Source organism: Acanthaster planci, linkage group LG17 (genome assembly GCF_054643075.1).
Source record: "Acanthaster planci isolate LZ-2023a linkage group LG17, COTS_SCS, whole genome shotgun sequence".
Lineage (NCBI taxonomy): Eukaryota > Metazoa > Echinodermata > Asteroidea > Valvatida > Acanthasteridae > Acanthaster > Acanthaster planci.
The window spans coordinates 1818716-1837954 of record NC_141793.1 but is presented as its reverse complement, the minus strand read 5'-3'; the positions used below and the strand labels follow the sequence as shown (position 1 = coordinate 1837954).

General features: G+C 42.8%; 3 protein-coding genes across 13 annotated transcripts in view; 2 read left to right on the top strand and 1 right to left on the bottom strand.

Annotated features, from left to right (window-relative positions):
* LOC110975142 (phosphatidylcholine translocator ABCB4-like) overlaps positions 1 to 4544 on the top strand; it is a 30887-nt gene extending 26343 nt beyond the window's left edge. For all 7 annotated transcript variants that reach the window (XM_022227362.2, XM_022227353.2, XM_022227305.2 and 4 more), the window contains 5 exons: positions 349 to 505; positions 764 to 961; positions 1313 to 1519; positions 1842 to 1988; positions 2219 to 4544. In XM_022227362.2, the coding sequence (XP_022083054.2) occupies positions 349 to 505; positions 764 to 961; positions 1313 to 1519; positions 1842 to 1988; positions 2219 to 2419 (910 nt within the window). In that variant the 3' untranslated portion in view covers positions 2420 to 4544. The remainder of the gene's footprint in view (positions 1 to 348; positions 506 to 763; positions 962 to 1312; positions 1520 to 1841; positions 1989 to 2218) is intronic.
* A 469-nt stretch (positions 4545 to 5013) lies between these two features.
* Positions 5014 to 15138, top strand: LOC110976781 (uncharacterized). 4 transcript variants are annotated; one of them, XM_022230357.2, is made up of 17 exons: positions 5014 to 5200; positions 6053 to 6261; positions 6492 to 6581; positions 6716 to 6795; positions 7392 to 7507; positions 7733 to 7827; positions 8128 to 8196; positions 8845 to 8903; positions 9744 to 9856; positions 10333 to 10399; positions 10687 to 10793; positions 11243 to 11388; positions 11625 to 11786; positions 12039 to 12169; positions 12445 to 12547; positions 12793 to 13097; positions 13568 to 15138. In XM_022230357.2, exons 1-17 carry the CDS (start codon positions 5137 to 5139, stop codon positions 13659 to 13661), a joined length of 2010 nt encoding a protein of 669 aa, XP_022086049.2. In that variant the 5' UTR covers positions 5014 to 5136; the 3' UTR covers positions 13662 to 15138. The 4 variants fall into 4 exon arrangements, with proteins under 4 accessions (XP_022086049.2, XP_022086085.2, XP_022086094.2 ...); XM_022230393.2 differs by lacking the exon at positions 5014 to 5200 and adding an exon at positions 5291 to 5387; XM_022230402.2 differs by lacking the exon at positions 5014 to 5200 and adding an exon at positions 5300 to 5918.
* On the bottom strand, positions 14719 to 19106 carry LOC110976810 (uncharacterized). Of its 2 annotated transcripts, none has more exons than XM_022230422.2 (6): positions 18887 to 19106; positions 17676 to 17991; positions 17070 to 17272; positions 16526 to 16622; positions 16196 to 16332; positions 14719 to 16072 (listed from the first exon to the last, which is right to left on the bottom strand). In XM_022230422.2, exons 2-6 carry the CDS (start codon positions 17977 to 17979, stop codon positions 15632 to 15634), a joined length of 1182 nt encoding a protein of 393 aa, XP_022086114.2. In that variant the 5' UTR covers positions 17980 to 17991; positions 18887 to 19106; the 3' UTR covers positions 14719 to 15631. The 2 variants fall into 2 exon arrangements, with proteins under 2 accessions (XP_022086114.2, XP_087003977.1); XM_087147851.1 differs by having other exon boundaries at positions 17676 to 17982.
* Between the last annotated feature and the right edge of the window lie 133 nt (positions 19107 to 19239).

Sequence of the window (19239 nt, the reverse complement as noted above, 5' to 3'; positions counted from 1 at the left end):
TTCAAGTACTTTTTTTCATGCTCATACTCAAACTGTGGGAAATGGACTCATCAAAATTACAGTGTTGCTGGACTTGTACTCATACTTTTTCCTTGCTCGCACTCACACTCAAGCTCAGGGATACGTACTCAACTGAAATTACAGTCTTGCAGGATTCATACATTGTCCACGCTCACGCTCAAACTTGATTACAGTTCCGTCACTTTGGCACTTTGTTTCCTCTGAGTGTGCCCTGCTGTAAAGAAATGCATGCGCCTGTTGATGCATGTTGGAAAAACTGCTATGCAGGCTGTAGTTATGGGTGTGCGCTTCATTGCCCTTACTTTTGCTCTATTCTCACGTCGTTAGGGTGTTTTCTGCGATCATCTTTGGTGGCTTTGCTTTGGGTGGAGCGACCGCCCTGGCACCAGACTATTCCAAGGCCAAGTTTGCCTGTGCCAACATGTTCCGGCTCATGGATCGTGAGCCCCTCATTGATGCGTACAGCACCGAAGGAGACACTTTGGTAAGTCCAATTGATTTGAATTTGGGAGCAAAAGCGGAAAATAACAACAAAAATAAAAAGTGACTTACGATAAGCTATATTGCAAAGTTGGAGTATTGAAGGAATTTTCTGACAGTATTCATTCCTGAGGAGAGTTTGTATGCTTGTGTGTGAGATTACATCACTGATCAACCACCAAATCATGCTCAAACTCCGGACCTTTGGGAATTCCCCACGTATTGTCTCATTTCTGTCCTTTTTGGGGATTCAAACCGCCAGGACCACTACAACCCAGAGGTCGCGTTTGAGGACGTCCGCTTCCGATACCCAACCCGCCTAGATGTGCCCGTCCTACGCGGCCTGACCGTCTCGGTCAAGCCGGGAGAGACCCTGGCCCTGGTGGGCAGCAGCGGCTGCGGGAAGAGCACATCCATCCAGCTACTAGAGAAGTTCTACAACCCTAGGAGCGGCACAGTGGTGAGTTGAAACAAAAATTGACCAGAACCCTCTGAGATCTCTCTAAATCCATCAAGATGGTTTTATGGAGGAATCTTCGATGATTGAGGATGACAAAAGCCCAAGCTGCTCTCAATTTCCATGGGGCTTGATGCTCCTGCAAAGTTTGAGCTCAGAGAAATGTTAGAAGCAGTTTCCTCCGCAGTAGAAGACTTTGGGAAATTCTGGAAGAATTCCTCACAAGAATAAACTTTAAAAAAAACTTATTGCAAACTAACTCTTTTGCTTTCAAAGTGTAAAAAAACTTTCTGCATTGCAACATTTCAGTCACCGAGAAAATTTCTGAAACTCTTTTTGTATGCTTGATCCCAGCTGTTGGATGGTCATGGTCTTGACACCCTGAACCTCCAGTGGCTGCGGGCTCAGATCGGCCTGGTATCCCAGGAGCCCGTCCTCTTTGACCGGACCATCGCTGATAACATTGCCTACGGCGATAACTCCCGAGAGGTTCCCATGACGGAGGTCATCGAGGCAGCCAAGAAATCCAACATCCATGAGTTCATTGCCTCTCTGCCTGCTGTGAGTAGTCCTGGGAAAATAAATGTTTCTTCCAACTCTTAACTTCAGCTTTGTTGATCTAGGTCTCAGCAGTTTCTGGTGAGAAGGTTTCATGTTCCCAATCGGGCCCTGTTCTCAGTTGGGATAGGTCTTTTGCCACATAGGAAAGCCAGGCACTCCTGCACTGTTCTCACTGAGGTCAGCACACCATCCCATCCATTCAAATTGGAACAATATTCCTTGACCATATTCCAGTTACATCCCATCTTCCATTCTTGTTTGCCAGATCTGTCCAGCCCTCTTTGTTTTCAGACACAACAAACTCCGTTTCCTATTCTTGCAGGGTTATGAGACTAAAGTTGGAGAGAAAGGTACCCAGCTGTCCGGGGGCCAGAAGCAGCGTGTGGCCATTGCGAGGGCGCTGGTCCGTAATCCCAAGATCCTCCTGCTGGACGAGGCCACGTCAGCCCTGGACACGGAGAGTGAGAAGGTTCGAAAAGAAAAATTATAATCCAAAAGAATTGGCTCCAAAGAGAAAGGCAATTCAAGCTCGGAGAAGAGACCAATAATTGTTAATTTTTTTTAATTAGTCAGCAGTGGCTCATGTGTTTCTAGTGTTCCATCAAAACGAATGGGTAGCTGTGCTGAAATAGCAGTTAAACTTAAATGTTAAGAATGTAATCTCAGTGAGTTATCGAGAACTTTTTCTCTTCGCTCCAGGTGGTGCAAGCGGCCTTGGACGAGGCCAAGAAGGGGCGGACCTGCATCACCATCGCCCACCGGCTCTCCACCATCCACGACGCCGAGAAGATCGTCGTCATCCGTCACGGCAAAGTGGCCGAGATGGGTCGCCACGAGGATCTGATGCAGCTGCAGGGCCAATACCACAGCCTCTACACCAAGCAGGACCTTCAGCATTAAAAACTCCCGGACATCCGATGAGCGACTGCTTCAGCCTTACTTGCTCCGGCCTTCGCAGCATTTCTGGGCAGTAGATGCCTTCCATCAACTTCCTGACGCTGCCAATGCAAGCTTTTCCATAAATGGAAATTTTGCCTCTTATTGGAGCATGTTAAAGCCCCCCAAAAAGTGTGATATTAAAATACAGAACACATGCACCATGCTCAGTTTGCTGTAAGTGATATAAAGGGAAATATTTCATGTCATGAAGTGCTCAGGTTTCAAACTTTTCCTACTGGTGCTGTAAAAATTTTCAGTTAAGGATCTTTAGGAAAGGATTTTTGAAGCAAGATTTTTTTTTTCTTTGACGAATACTGTGTCAAATCATTGAGCAGGTTTTACTCTCAGAATTAGTGTGTTTGGAATAATACATTTTCTTTGTCTCAACTTCATCCTTAAAGTTTTAATCTGCTTTGAACATTTTGAACTGTGAAGTACCTTGTGCCGGCTTGTTGAGTGAGTTTTTTTTTAAATCCATGAGATTTTTGAAGGATTTTGCAGAAGGACAGTAGAGCCCTGCCAATAGCCCAACACTATTCCACATGGGATTGGTAGCCCCTTTAAATTGTTGAAGTACAAAATCTGTGCCGTCAGTTTGTTGCATAAGTTGTGACATAAACACTAAAGAACTGAGGGTTAAACTTACCATCAAAGTTTGAAAGTCACACATGAGGAATCTGACTAAAGTGTGTGTGTGATTGGTGTATACAGATATATTTCATGATGCATTTGCGCTTGTTCAAGTTTTGCTTTTAGTGCAGCTAGACTGAAAAGAGACATTGAGATAACCAGACCTCACCACAACTTAAAAACAAAATGTCTTGGCCTCGTTTCCACCGTGCACCACCAAGGCACCGCACAACTGGCAACCAGGGTTTGTGATGTGCGTTTGAATTTCACCGGTGCCCAGCATGGAGCAGATTTTTATTTGCAGAAAACAGAGGCATACTTGGTAAGAAACATATGGAGCACTTATTTTTGTAAATCTTGACAGATGGACATTGATTGTAGCACAAATATCGTACAGCAGTGTCCTCATGATATCTGGCAGCCACGGGTACTTTTTATATGTACAGATATTGCTTGTAATTCATGCAGACCTCCATAATAGCATTTGTAATATACGAGATATAGTTTTACTGCTCGTGTAAATAGCAAATGACCAAGAGATATGGCATTGCACTGTAGTGATAGTTGTATTGTGAAGTAATTTTTGCATATTGAAGAGAATGTATTTGTTAGAATTATCAAAATCACTTTAAAGTATTGCAAATCTATTTTCTTAACTTGTAATTTGGGTAAACAAAATTTTTCTGAGGTGTAAGAATGTCCGTGTGATGGAATGATTTCAACATCCATGATTTTTGAGTGCATTTCTGATGTTTCATTATCAAGAACTGTCAACAGAACAAAACATTTTTTTTCCAAGAAGGTTGAAAATTTTGTACCATTCTATTTCTTCAAACTGGAAGAAACACAGTCGAAGTTCGGCTGTGTAGAGATCAGCCCACTGCATAATGAGAACTCTTTTTGTTTCACTATTTTTTATTGTTATTTTTTCACTTGATAACTATTCCTGGAGGAAAACAGGCACTTGGTTGATAAAAAGAAAGTACATGTATTTATTGCAAATTATGATTGGTGTTCATTCAGTTAGACCAGACGTGAGACATATATCATATTTTACCTTTATTTAGAGACATTTTAGTGGTGTAATACATGTGTCATATAACAACCAAAGAATTTAACGTAAATGAAAATAGAAACTCGAATCTTTTGGCAAAAGATTAAGTGAAGTCTTTCGATCCAGTAAAAACACTTATTGAGATTTTGTCTTTAATATGAAAAATGATTTTCTTTTGTTTTCACCCCCTCCCATAACTTTCTTGTCAGTTTCTTATGGTTTACATAAGCTAAGGCCAGAAGCCACCCCACCCATGTGGGCTTTTAATGTAGACTTGTAGAGTAATGTAGCAATGTAAATTGCATATTGGAACCACACATATTTATTGTTTTTAATTGCAAGAGAGAATATTTTGTAAGCTTTTGATTTCTGCCGTTGATTCAATAAAAGTCTTTCGTTTTAGTTTTCTGCTTGAAAGATTTCTTTAACGTGTCGTATTCCAGTTAAGACCTGTTATTAAAAACAGACCACCGTTTTGTGCATCTTTGAGTTTTTTGCCAGGAATTTTGTTGGAAAAGAAAGAGGGCAGATTCGTCATTGTGCACCAATGAAATTGCTATCAAACATTTCGCATGACGAATTAAACTTGTCTAGCATAGGTGACCCGTCTTTTTTGAGTAAGAAAGAAAGAGAAAGAAGCGAGCTCAACTGTTGGGCTAGACATTTTCAACTTGGAATTTCACTGCCCAATCAAAGCTAGGGAAGTGCGAGTAACTATGCAAATCGGTGACTTCAAGATACTTTCAGCCAATTGGTTTTACCTCACCAAGCATGCGTAGTGGAAAGAAGCCGTAGCACGTAGACTGGTCTGATAACTGGACGTTATGATGGACATGTATATGTAAATTGCAGTATCGATGAACGGCGTGAAACTAAGGGATATTGCATGCTCTGCGAATCTAGTTGCAAAACGCGAAAGCGAGCACTAGAAAAGGGGGCACATTTTCTACACGGGATATCCAACTGAATAAGAAATTCGTAAAAACAAACTCGTATGATCAACTCGCCGCATTGCTATCAGACAACAACTGCTGCTTCCCTGAAGGCTGAAGAAAAGCGTAGGTAGACTAGGCCCCAAAACTTGACGAGCCACTTCAAACCAGACTGAATTAGGGGAACTGACTAGGCCAAGGAGCATGCAGGAAGTACAGAGCATCTACTACATGTACTAGTACATTTAGTACTCAGAACTTACGGCTCCTTATGCTGGAGTTGGAACACGGAGCTATAAAAAACGGCCTTCTGGCATGTGAAGTGCAAATTTAAAGTTATTCTCTGAAGACATATTATTTACTGATACATTTAGTTTATGTGACGTGTTCCAGTTGGACGCAATTTACTTTTACTGACCACCGAAGCAAATGCCAGCAAGTACTTGCAGTTCGCAGCGCTAGCGAATGGCGGAAGAGTAGAGTTGCCCGGCCGCAACGCTAGACAGCCTGGCCGGGTTGGCTGCCGCAACGCGGCGCGTGGCTTTAGGATGGGACCGCTCGCTAGGCTGGTTACACAATGCATTACTTTTGTTAGCCCCGCTAGCATGGCTATTGTGCTTACGATATTGCTTGGTTTTCCACAGCATTATCCAAGCATGCCTAGCCTGGCAATCACTTGTGGGGCCAAGGCCTATTTTGTCATGTTTGTGGGAAAAGTCATGAAATTAATACACATAACAGAATAGGCCCTAGCTAGGCCTACTGCTGCCAGTAGCTGTATCCCCAGTGTGATCCCAACAGAAAAGGGACAGACATTGACAGTCTGGGATTTGGGAGGAGAGTGGTGAGGGAAGTAATTGACGTGTTCATAACGTAACTTAAGTCTTAATTGCAATTAATTTTGACCCTCAGTTTGAAAATTACGGCTTGAATTAAGATTTCATTTTATGAAGTACATCATTCCTGTTCTGTTTTCAGCCTGGACCACGATGAGGATAATAATCTTAGCTGGCGGTTATGGAACTCGTCTTCAGAGGGATTTGCGGAACCATGATCCACAGGGGGTGTACAGACACCTTCAGGGCATGCCCAAAGCACTGCTTCCTATTGGCCATCGGCCGCTAATATCTCATTGGATGGAGACGCTTTGGAAATGCAGAAGTCAAATAGATGAGATATATGTTGTGGTGAATTCCCTGTAATTTATGAAGGTTTTTCCTGTCGTAAATATAAAAAGAGAAATTCATTGTCTTTCTTGCTCTTTATTTTTTTCAAAACTGGAGAAAAATTCCATTTCACAAGAGATGAAAATTAGCAGTTGGAGTCAGGTTATTGGACAGCTTTCCTTTGATGCTGTGATAAAGATGTTGCGCAGAGATAAATGATTTGTTTTTGTTTATTGCGATGCCATTTTCAGTGTAACGACTTTTACTTCAAAATGTTTGAGGATTGGGCCAAAGATTGGGAAGAGGCTGTCTTGTTCAACGATGGCACCGGCACAAACGAGGTAATGTAATGAAAACTGATCAATAACATGAACTCTATACAAACAGACTTGCTAGATAACGTCCGTAGTCCATGATGTTTTAAAGACAAATTCATTGCACTCTGCACTTCCGCGTTGTGATCTTTAATCTCCAGACCAGGCTGGGAGCTGTCGCCTGCATCTATTTGCCGGTTGACAGAATCGGTTTTGAAGACGACGTGACGGTCATTGGAGGGTATGATTTTCTTATTCTGTAAAGGAGGCTTTTTGTAACATTTCGGATTTGGTGAAGCTTTATCTAGCCACTATATTTTTCAAATCGGCGAGTGAACAGCCTGTGCTAGCGCGTTTGTCTAGCAGCTGGCGCAATGATCGTGAAGGTTTTTGTTTGTTAAAGTTAGGCTGAGCGAATTCTGTCAGATGCGTGGAAATGATCCGTGTGCTTTAATATGAAACCACTGTCTAAGCTGTATTCCACATGGCACATTTCCCACAATCATGTATTATTGCCTAGCTGCAGCCGAGCAATTTCAACACGGCCTGAATATATGCTGGTACCCACGGCTGTCAAATGGTTGTAGTAATGGCTAGTTTCTGTGAATTGTTATTAGATGGAAATATGTTCGACCTTTGATCCAAGGTCACCACTATCAGTCATGCATTGAATGTCTGTGCATAGATGACAAAGGGAGGTAGGGCACCGGCCCATGATTTGTCATTTCATCTCGGACATTTTGCTTGTGAGATCAGTCGTTACCTGTTCTTTTGCACTGTGCACGTAGCAACATTCTGTGGGACTTAATCAGCGGCCAATTCCATCTTCATTTGCAGGGACACGCTCTTCCAGGACGACTTTGACTTGGCGTCTGTCTGGCAGGAATTTAGACGGCGTCAGCAGCAGACCCCAGATGCTAGTCTGGTGCTGGCCTGTCCCTGCACAGATGAAGGTAGGCATGCAGTATGGATACCAGTCTGGAGAGAAGAGCCAAACAGCAAAGAGGCCATGTCTCAAATGTTGGTTTCTGTCCGTCTCTGGCTTAGATCCCTGAGTTTTGAGGCATCCAAGGCTTACAAAGCCAAGCTCAGAGAAAAATGTTCCAACTGAGAAAATGTAGGTGTCTCTGTATTCAAACCCATGTGTTGACTGTATGTATTATACTTTTTCTGTTCAGACACGGTGAAAGTGGGCATCTTGGAGACAGACGACAAAAGAGTGACCGCCTTCTTGGAGAAACCAGGACCCAGCCAAACTACTTCCAGAAAATCGGTAAGCCATTATGTGTCTAAATCATCTGGCTGTGGCTGGGAATATAGCACATGCTTTTATGGGAAGTAGCCAGAGCCGCTAGACATGTCATGTCCAGTTTGGGCCATAACATTCAGAAAGCGGCCCCAGTTATGATTTCAAGGAGGAGATGAGACCCACAGCGCCCTCTGCCGGGGATGCACAAGGCTAATACCTCTCCGGTATACCCACTGCTATCTCATTGTCTCCATATGCACGTACATTTACATCTATTTGCATAAAACTGTCTCAGTGCAATCATTTCTCACAATTTCCCGATAGTGTCCTTGCTTCTACGTCCTGTCCAAAGCCAGTCTGCCGCTCATCGAGCAATACTTGGAAGAAAGGAAGGTAAATTTGTTGACATATCAAGGGTGAATTTGCAGAACTGACAAAAATTTCATATGCCAGTCAAATACTAAACTGTTGATCCCTTTTGATTTATATATATAAAATGCAATACTATTAGCTATCACACAGGTGCAAGTGGAAGGCAGGATAATGTATTGCGTCTGAGTCCCAATGGCCTTCGGCATCTGTGGCCCGTATAAGGCCTCGCAGTCTACAGGACTCAGACACTAGGTTCTACGAGCACGAGCGCAATAACGAATTTATCTTCAAGCAAACTTAACGCGCAGTAAAGATTTTATAGATAAATCCGAAGAGACGCCATTCCGAGAGGCCATATACACTTACGTAGCTGTCTCAAGCTGATTGCGCACACTTCGGCAATTGACTGCTGCCTTCTGGTCAAGGAGGAATTTCACGCGCGTGCACAGCCTGCGTGCAAACAGGATGGACCCGTAATAACGATTTCTACTTTTGGTGGTCAGATTTGTCTACAGGGGCCAATCTATGCGAGCAAACATACTACCCATTTTGTCAACGGTTGGTTTGAGCTTATTGACCTTTTTATAAAAAATAATTTTTTTTGTCTTTTGACTATCGTTTATTCACAAATGTAAACGTATATTGAATAATCTACTCTTTTCCCTCAAGGAGGGACCAGTCGAAGGGAGGGACGCTACCGGCAACTTTATACAGTATCTTTATCCAAGGTAAATTAATTCACTCTTGTTGAGTAAACCACCGGAGATAAAAAAAAAATCACTTTGGGTTAATTCTGGCTGGTACATTCTTCGCAAGAGGGGTGAATTTTTTGTGACAGATCCCCGAGGATGTCATAGTGAAACAAAATTCTCATATTAACCACAGACGAAAACAGACCAACGAAACAAGAAAAAAAAGAAAAAGGTTCAAATCAACCCCTCCAGAAAAAGAGCAAGATTAGAACCCATGGCATATGTCACCTCAGCTTATTAATTTTAAAAATTTCCTTGCCAAACATGGCTTAACTTTGTAAATGGCTTAAATTTCCATGGGGGGGGTTAGAAATTGACAGAGTTAAGAATGACACGTGTTATGTTACACTCGTGACTGCCTGGTTCAACAGTATACTGCAGTTTTCAGGGGGGAAATCAATTATATCATGCTCTGTTACTTCTGAATTTCCAGGTGCGCTCGACCGTGGCAGTTTGCCCTCCGAATAAAGCATGTTGTGCTAAACGTTATGCTTGAAAGCACAGTGCTAGCCCGACCTTTCTCTCAACCTTCCTGCTGTTGCAAATGTGCGTACCAGTCATGCAGAGGTTGAATTACTGCAAAAACAGCCATTTACCCGTTGGGATGGTGGTTTAGAAGCAGTGTTGGTTGAAAGCACCTACAGCTCAGGATTGAAGTAACAGTTGTCTCCGTTTGTCTGGACAGCCGCACAATGGTAAACTTTGTAGCTGAAACAGATGAGTGGACAATGGATAGATAGTTCGGATCATCTCAGGTTTGTAACTGAGAATTTGTTTCATTTGCAGTGGCCAACATCGTATGTACTTTCCTTGCAGGTTACCCGTTTACACGTATGATATAACTGCAAGGTTTGACGTCGGCGCTCTGTCTTCCTATATATCGTGTCACCAGTACTTTCTTCGCCAGGGCAGTCTCCAGAGCAGAGACGGTAAGAGGCCATCAGAGTTTTCACTGCAATTGTGGAATTCATTCTTGTGCGAAAAAATTGTGGGATCTCTATTTTTGACGTAGCCCAGGCGCAATCAGTTTTCATTGTGATTGCCAAATTGTTCAATCTTGCAGCAAAAATTGTTTTCTTCTTTGTGACACAAGCAAAAAAACCCCCAAACGAACCAAGAAGGCCCTAAAACATTTGAAGTCGCACACAGTCTTTTTACAATATTTACCAGGTCCAACTTTGGAACACAGTATCAGCTGTCGCAATGTCGTCTCTTTGAGTCGGTGACAGATGTAAGCAATGCTTCCCCCCCCTCCCCACTTTGACATTCCCATGCTAAATAACCCATTTCAGCATCCAGCTGGCTTTAGTTTCTTTCAAGGAACATTGATCGGTGAGTCTAATGTCATCTGTGAGTGTGATGTATGACATTCAAGTTTGTGTATGTTCGTTTTTCTTCACTTCAGAAATCAAAATGTCGAAGCAACATCCAAAGGGAGAAGGGCATATGATGCAAAAGTCCAAATCTAAAAGGTAATGCTGTAAAATCAATTATTATCTTTAATTTTGTTGAATACATTTTACTATCGGTGTTTCAGTTTCCTTTGAATTTTTTGAGTTGTTTCCATGCGGAACTGATTTTAATTTCAGAGAACAACTTTGTTTTTAAATTTGGTTTGGTCAGTGGTTTAAATTGTTTTTCGGTTCTTCATTACCTTAACTTGGAAATAAGAGTGTTCCTTATAATAACATTCCACCACACTGGAAATTACCCCATCAAAAATTCCTGGTTGAGTCGTTGTTGGCGTTTGATTGTGCAGGTTACCAGCGACTTTTCTCCCTGGTTTCCATGACAAGGGGGCAGTGGAATGCATGCGGTACAACACACTTGGGAAAACAGGCCTGGAGGTTTCACTGATAGGGCTAGGTAAGTTGGCAAAGCGTCACTTGCGCCGTCCAATTTTTTGGCCAAGTGTTGCTGGTTTTTCATCAGATTCAAAGGAACAGTTTGTTTTTCTCAGTGGGCTCTTCGGGTGTAAAAGCAAGGGACCCTACCTTCACGGAGCAGGTAATCTCCATCGGGTTTTCAAGCAAATATGCATTCACCCTTGACAGATATCTTGACGTGTGGTTATTCAGCATACACTGAGGAATGCTCCAAGTTCTGAGATTTTCCCTTGTCAGTGCACTGCCATCTATGATCAGTGCATAGGGCATTTACAAAACGAGTGGTTCAGGCTTGGTCTTCACTGGCTCCAGCCATTTGAGGAGACTGCAGGCTGGAACCAGTGAAGCCAAAGACTAAGCTGAAGTCATCCGTTTCGTAAACGCCCACAGAGTCATTAAACTGGCATCTCTTTTTTTCCTCTATGACAGGTGGATCTCCCTTTGGTAGTGTGTTCCATCCCATGGCGCTAGAGATGGGTTCCAAGGTCGTCCGTAAGGCGCTGCAGAGCGGCATCAACTACATTGACACGTCGCCGTATTACGGCAATCGCAAATCAGAGACCATGTTGGGCAAGGTACAGAAAGGGGATGAGATCGCAGTGCGAGTAAAAAACAAGAGAAAAAGTCTCTGAGTACAAGGTTTATAAATGGATAAATGGCCCGTGAACATGCCCTCTCCTTGACCTGATTGTCAGGATTAATAGTGTCCTCTGTTGATTTTGAGCAGATCATGTGACCTCCTGTCTCGTTGGTGTAGACCTGCTTCTTTCGCATTGTCGTCTTCACTTCATCTTTTTGATTCCCTCCCTAGATTCTGAAAGACATACCCAGGGAGGCGTACTACATCGCCACCAAGGTCGGACGGTACAAGCCCAACGTGGAGGAGATGTTTGACTTCTCGGCCGAGAAGACGCTGAGCAGCGTGGACGAAAGCCTCCGATTGCTGGGCCTGGACTATGCAGACATCATACAGGTAAAAACTCACCGCAGAATTCCTTGGGGGGGAAAAGCTGTAATTCAAAATGCACAAGAAAAAAAAAAAAGCAGAGGTAACGCTTTTGTAGAAAGCTGGTTTAGATGTGTAGTATAATTTTGCTGAGCATAGCAAAGTCTCATGAAGCAAAAATCAGGTTTACTAGGCAGAATGCCCAGTGGTCGTGACTATTTCCCAGTAATACACAAAAATTGAAACCCGTGACTGAATTTTTTGGTTTGTTTTGGGTAGGTACATGATATCGAGTTTGCTCCAAACCTGGATGTTGTCCTTAAGGAGTGCTTACCCGCTCTGGAATGCGTCAAGAAAGCAGGAAAGGCCAGGTTCATCGGAATCACCGGCTTCCCGTTGGACATGTACAGGTCAGGCACTGTCCACAAACTGGTTCCCTGCTGAAATGGCAAATAGAGTGTTATCTCTTGTGATGGTTTCCAGCTCATCAGCTCTGTGAAATGTTGCACGATAGCTTACAAAAAAGATCGTGAACATTTCTCGTCATTCCAGTTGGCGAGCAGTTGTGAGCTGGTACCATTTGAAGAGCAACGAGCAGTTGAGATAATTATTCTTCTTAAAAAGAGCCGTTCTTCACAGCACTGTTGACTACTTTTTCTTTCCTTTTTTTCCGTTCTCACTTTAGAAATGTCCTGGAACGTAGCACTGTGCCGATTGATGTAGCTCTTAGTTACTGCCATCTTACCTTGCATGATACGTCTCTACTGGATCTCATCCCGTATTTGAAGGTAACGTCTCCCCCCCCCCGTAAAAAAGAAAAGAAATGAATGTGAATGTTCAACAAAAAAGCATTTGAACTTCTATGCACCCACTTGGTGTGTTGCCTGGTTTGGTTGGTGTGTGTACAGCGTGATGGGTCGTCAAGGAAAGTTCAGTGGCCTGGGTTCCCTTTTTAGATCCATGATGAATAGGGCATTTTGGCTAATAAATATCCGTGAGATGTAGTTGTCATCCTTTGTTATTCTTTTGGCAGGAGAAAGGTCTAGGTATCATCAACGCATCGCCCATCAGCATGGGGCTACTCACCCACCGCGGTCCCCCCGACTGGCACCCGGCTCCCGCGGCTATCAAGGAGGCCTGCCGCGAGGCCGCCCTCTACTGCCAGTCACTGGGTGTCGACATCTCTAAGCTGGCCATGCATTACACCCTGTCCCAGAATGCCACCGACCTCACCTTGGTCGGCATGGATACGGAAGAGATCGTGCGGAGCAACCTGGAAATTGCACTGGGGACGCTGACAGAACTGGAGAAGGAAACGTTAGATCATATCCTTAAAAGGTAACTCATTCCTTGCAGCCTTGAAGAGCCAGAAATTTAACCCCTTCGCGCCGTTAATTCCTTTGACCGTGACTGCTGGGCTATGTTGTGCCTGAATAGATGGCTTTGTCCATCAGCAGGCCCCATTGAACCAGCAGCTGCATGGTGAATAGACTGTATGTGTGGTATGCACTAATCCTCACACAAAGCCGCGGCTCTTGCTGTCTTCCGAAGCGAAGGGGTTAAGTTAGATTAAGCTTGACAAGCCCAAATACATGTCCACAGAAAAATGGTAACTTTGTGTTTAATAGATGCTGGACTCTGGTGGAATATAATTATTCATTTTCGTGAGGTATTTCTCTGCGGTTTACAGAACTGTTGGTGTTAGATTAACAATTCGATCATCTTCCAAATGCTAATCTCCTTAACTTTCTGTAGCTGTCATAAAAAATACATTCAATTGGTAAATATGGTTCTGCCGGTTTTTCTAGGTTCTTTGAACCCCTGAAAAACAAGAGTTGGGAAGGAATTGAAGTGAAAAACTACCGTGCCAAGTTGAAAGATGTGGAGGGAGCGTGCCATTGATGTATTGTGCCCAGACTTCCCGAGGCGTTTTTCCTGAGAAACAAATGGGTGAATCCTCCGGATCACTCCTCCACCATGCAGGAAACCAAGGACACATTCTACTCTTCCAGCTGGGCTCTAAATTCCTCAATCCGACAAAACTCTCCTAATGGGTCTCAAAGGCTCAGAGATGTGTAGGGTCACTTTGAATGCTTCATGTCCTTAAAATTTTGAAATCGAAGTATCAAGTTTTACAACAGTTTCTAACAATTTTACTGAAGGTATCTTTTTTTTCTTAGCATTTGGGGAAAAAAATAATTCTAAGACATGTAGTGCTCTTAATTTTTCGTTTCTGTGTCTTTTGTATTGGCTATACAAAGACGAGATGAAGATTTCGGGGTAAATGTGTTCTATACCTTGTTAGTGGCTTTAGGATGTTCTTCCATAATGGTTCTAAATTTCTTTATTGGGTTGATTGGGTGATGTTCTGTAGTTATTTCTCTGATCAAGTGCAAACTCTTTTGTGGTGTAACAGTTTAAAAGAGTGAAATAAAAGGAACTTCTCAAAGTAAAAAAGGGATTCTCGTAAAGGGAGCTGATTGAATGAACACCATGGAAGCAGAGTTGCTGACTCGACTTGTGACTTGACTTGGACAAAATGACTTGTTACCAACCCATCAGATGCTACTCAACCGGCCCCATATAGTTTTATAACTCGTAACCTTGTAAATTGACGCCTGGTTCTTTTTGCTTATTGCAGCTGGACAAATAATGTGCAACTTGACTTGTACTTTGATAAAGAGACTTGTGACTGGACCGAATGACTCGTGACTTGACTTGGACTTGCAAAAAATGACTTGCTGCCACCTCTGCATGGACGTGGAAGAGCTGTTATCCTTATTTAGCCAATCAGGATCAAGGTGGTGACGAGACCAGTCACATTCGTCCCTTTGTGTTTGCTCTTCCTGTGCCACTGGGGTTGAAAATAGTTGTCGTTGACAGTGACCATCTTATTCCGGAACTCTTCTTTTAAATTGTGTTTCACCCCCAAAAAACAAGCAAACGCATAACAACCAAGTAAACAAAAGTTGTTTATTCAGCCAATATTTTGTCAACAATAAAGTGCAAATATATACAAAATCTCAATAGTTGGTGGAAATGCACTATTTTGTATAAAAGGTTAAATTATATGATAAAGATTAAATGTAGATCTAATCGCACGTTTGGCTTGTAATTATTCATTTAAAATGAGTAATATGTTTATTCCTACAGCAAACAATACTTTGCCCTTAAAATAAGTAGAAATCAATGTTTTGATTGGAATAATTTAGCATGAAGTGTGAAAAATATCATTCTGATGCCTTGGGGTGGAATTCTGAAATTTTTATCCTATAGTTTCCCATGTTTAACTCTGGATGACTTTTTTATATTAATCTATTTGTGGATTCTTACAATGTATTCTGTTTATTTCCATTAGAAAATAAATTGAAAAAGATGAGGTTTGTCTTGCGTGAAAATCCCTGCACTAATGTTTTACGTGGTTTAAGTTAGCTCGGAGAATTTGGTTTTGTGTAAAAGTAAATAAGCCTCTGCATTGCACTTTTAGTACACCTGTGTTTGATTGATAAATCTAGCCCTGAAATGGGAAAGGACAAACCCAACTCAGCACATGTATTTGAATTCAATTATTAAGCCACACAATCAATGTCACTCCCAATTTCGTTAAGCAAGGCAACAGAAATTACAAGCCAGAACCTTCACAAATACAGCTGACTCATGCACAACTCATTCAGAGCTATATTATAAGCTGTGGAGCTGATCATTGTGAAGTTCTAAAAATAGTCTTGGGCATGCTCCTTGAAGCAGAACTGAAGACCTGTTTGTTTGCTCAAGTTTCACTGAAGCCTCTATTGTTTTAAACCCTGTTTTGCTCACACACATTTCAAGCCAGGAGATTTTGCAAGTGAATCCAGCAGTTCTGTGCATCTCTATCAAGAGACATCCATGCTGTGTTCATTGGCTGAGCTTGGGATACTCTGACTGTGAGCACCCTCATCTCGGTATCTGTCGGCGTCGCTTCCTCCGTCGCCAAGACTACCCATCCTAGCTGCGCTGCCTCGATGACTTCCCCCGCTGCTGGCCAGTTGGCTGTGCCTCTGTCCACTCATCTCTCTGTCCATCCAGCCTCCGGTCTGTCCACCAGCGTCGCCTCCCTCCCAGGGGGAGTGCACTGTGGAGGCTGAGTCCACCTGCAGCCTGGCAGCCAGTTGCCTAGCAACCTCGTCCCTGAATTGCTTCTCCCTCTTATCTCTCTCCATCTCTGTCTGGATGCGTTCCCGTTCCTCCTCCTCCTGCTTCCACCTTGCATCCAAAGTGCCTTCAATCTGGTCCAGGAGGACAGTGTGAGGGGACCTGTTCTTCCTCCGGAAACGCTGTCAGTAAGAAAAAATATTTGTTTTCATCTCCATAGCAACCGAACCAAAGTAGAAGTGAGCATGTACAAAAAAAAAAGACAGCTTTTTTCTCTCTTCGTGAGAATTTTCTTTGGGACTCACCGAGAATTCACCAGATGTTGTCGGCCATTTCAGAGGAGGCATGATGAGCTCGGGTTGGTAGCGGGGTTGAGGGGTCATCGCTTGACCCATCTGGCGACCTTGTGACCTCTCCGATCTTGGCTCAGGAAGCCCAAAAACTGAGACAAAGAGACGTTTACGTGGGTTACAACAGTGATCTTTTGAAGAATGTTTTTTTACTGATGTGACGTTAAAAGAATGTCACTCTCATTGCGTTTGGGAATTTTCTCAGAAACAAATAACGTCCCCCTTGCTGTAGAAAAAAAAAACTTTCATCGTTTGGTCATTTGTAAATCTCCTCATGTGACTTACTCATGTCTCTGTTTCTTGACTTGAAGTGGATGTTGTATGGATCATGCTCTGAGGCTGTGACAAACTCAGGCAAGCCAAGAGGACCCAATGGTGGATACTGGAAGAAAATGCAGAAACAATTATGGAGAATCCTGGAATTATTGAGGGAACGTCAGAGGACTTACATCAGAGATTTTGTCACTATATTAATTTGATGTCTCTTTTCCAGATAAAATGGGACAAGCATATTTATTTGCACAATTTTGGAGGTTGTTGAATGTACAAGTAACATGGGTCACTTTGTCTTGCAATTTCTGAATTTTGTTATACAAATAATTTGAATCTCTCGGATAAAAAAATTGGTAAGAGGTCCAGGGTCCAAGAACTTTCCCCTCAAATACAGCAGATATTTCTGACAGCCATAGACGGTACTTAGGGTGAGTTATAGCCCAATTTGTCCACTAAAATCGGCCAAAGAAAGAAAACATCCCCTCCCAATAAACGAAGAGGGCGAGAAGTATTGTTTTTAAAAACAGCTCTTGCCACCCAGACTCCACCATCTTACCCCCCTGAAGTCGTGCAGTTTCGGCGTCTGATATTTCTCCTTGGGGTACATGCCCTCTTTCACAAATTTGACTCTGGCCTCATGGGGGTCATCAATCCTGAATCGGGTCACCAGCTGGCTGCTGCGCGGCTGGACAGGTTGAAGGATCTTGGGCAACTCTACTGCCTTCTTTCCTTTGGCTTTCCCCACTGCTTTCTTCTGGCCTGTGTGAGAAACGGGGGAACAGAAAAACCAGTGTGTTAGACAGCAATTGGTAAACCCATCCAAAACTGTGATTGCAAGTTGAATAACCTTAAACAAATGTGCCAATTGTACCGAACAATTAAAAAACCTTAAAATGATTATATCTTTCCAGCCATGAGAGTTTGATACAAAATCAGTGGGGTCCAAAAAGTAACAAAAACAATTGGATAATATTTGTAAAGAGTTTTTCTCTGAATTTAACAGTTGCTGGGAAGTGCTGTCAATGAAAAGGAAAAAAGATTATATTGAGTAACAAGGCTTCCATATAAACAGACAACTTGAAATCTCTGTCATAATCGTGTCATCCTGTCTGTTGAGATAAAAATGGTTTGACTGAAGTGATGGTGCGGAACTGAAAACTACCTGGAAAAGTCCCATATTTCCAGGGCTGCATGCTCTCTCGGGAGTTCCGCTTGGGTGGCTTGGGAAGATACTGCTGGGGGCGGAAGTCTGGAGGAGGCCGGTCCCAGATGCTGTACTCCTTGGGCGGCTTGTGAATGACGTAGCTGTCGCTCCGCGTCAGCACCAGGTCCCGGCCTGCGTTGAAGCGGCTCTGGGTGGCAAAGGAGAACTCGCGGATGTTCAGGCTCTGGGCGGCCGAGGGCTGGCGGGTGGGATGAGAGGCGTGATGACCTCTGGCATCATGCGAGGCCACCATGGTTGCCATTGACTTCAAAGTCTAGCAATAAAAAAAAAATTACGAAAACAGCTGCATGAAACACTGCACTTGATAAGCCACCAACATTGTGGATACAAATACATTAGGTGTAACTGCTTCAATCAACAGCAAACAACTATTTTGGGTCAGTCAGAACAAGAACAGCGTCAATACTCAACGTTGGTTGGTATATTCATACTCTGATGGGCACTGAAATTATTCCCTCACCACAGGTAAAAAAAATTGTCCAAAAGCAATAAAGAAAAAATAATCACAAGCAGAGTCTGTGAACGATCCCAGCTCCTTTCCCGCAGCAAGGGATTGGATGGCGTCTGGTATGTGCGACGCTGTGACAAATTACTCCTAAAGCTATTTATGCACCTTTACCCAGTCTGATATCGATTACATGGGCCCCCGGGATTAAGTAACACAGCTGCATGGCTACTGTTTGTGTAGAACTGTGAAAAAAAAGACCCAGGCAGGTGTTTCTGGCATCATAGGTAATCCCAAATCTTCATAAATGCAGAAAAATTATGTTAATGTGACACCCTGGTTTGCCAACTTGGCCTGAGTCCAATAATTCTTTGAAAGTGAGGCCATAGTGGATTGTGATTTATTTCTAAATCCGTTTTCCTACTTTTTTTCATACTGTTTTGTACTTGTACATGCATTATCACTTTATTGCTTGTTTTTTTTATGTGTGTGTGTTCTTTTTTTTAAGAATAGAAAGTTTCAGAGCCCGTAGAAGTTCAATAATATGCATAAGAAACTCAAACAACTGTGATGCAACAAAAACTCTGCAATTACAAGAAAACAGACACATAGAGAAAAAGTTGACCTTTCGAGCTTGTGAATAACCCTTAACTCAGAACTGAGACTAAAATGGAATCACAACAAACACCTGTACCCAACTTACTTCTTTTAACAGGCCTAGCTTCGTCCAGAAATGACGATCAAAAGAAATCTTTCATCGTTTTTGTCTTCCACACGTCCAGACAGAGTGTACTTCATGAGCAGATTCAACTCCTTCGAATCTAACCCAGAATATTTCGACAATATATTTATTTTTATTGATCGCTGCATTAAGACTTCGTAACCTCCATACCGGCCCACATGCACCTGTTGCAGAATGCCGATACCCGTGCACCCGCTTGAGGTGTACACATTTCGGTTGATATAGCAACTGGGACTGATCCAACTGTTAGTAGGGGTGGTTCAATCAATTGATCGGCTTTCCCCTTGTAAAAATAGCTTTTTTACATTTGAATA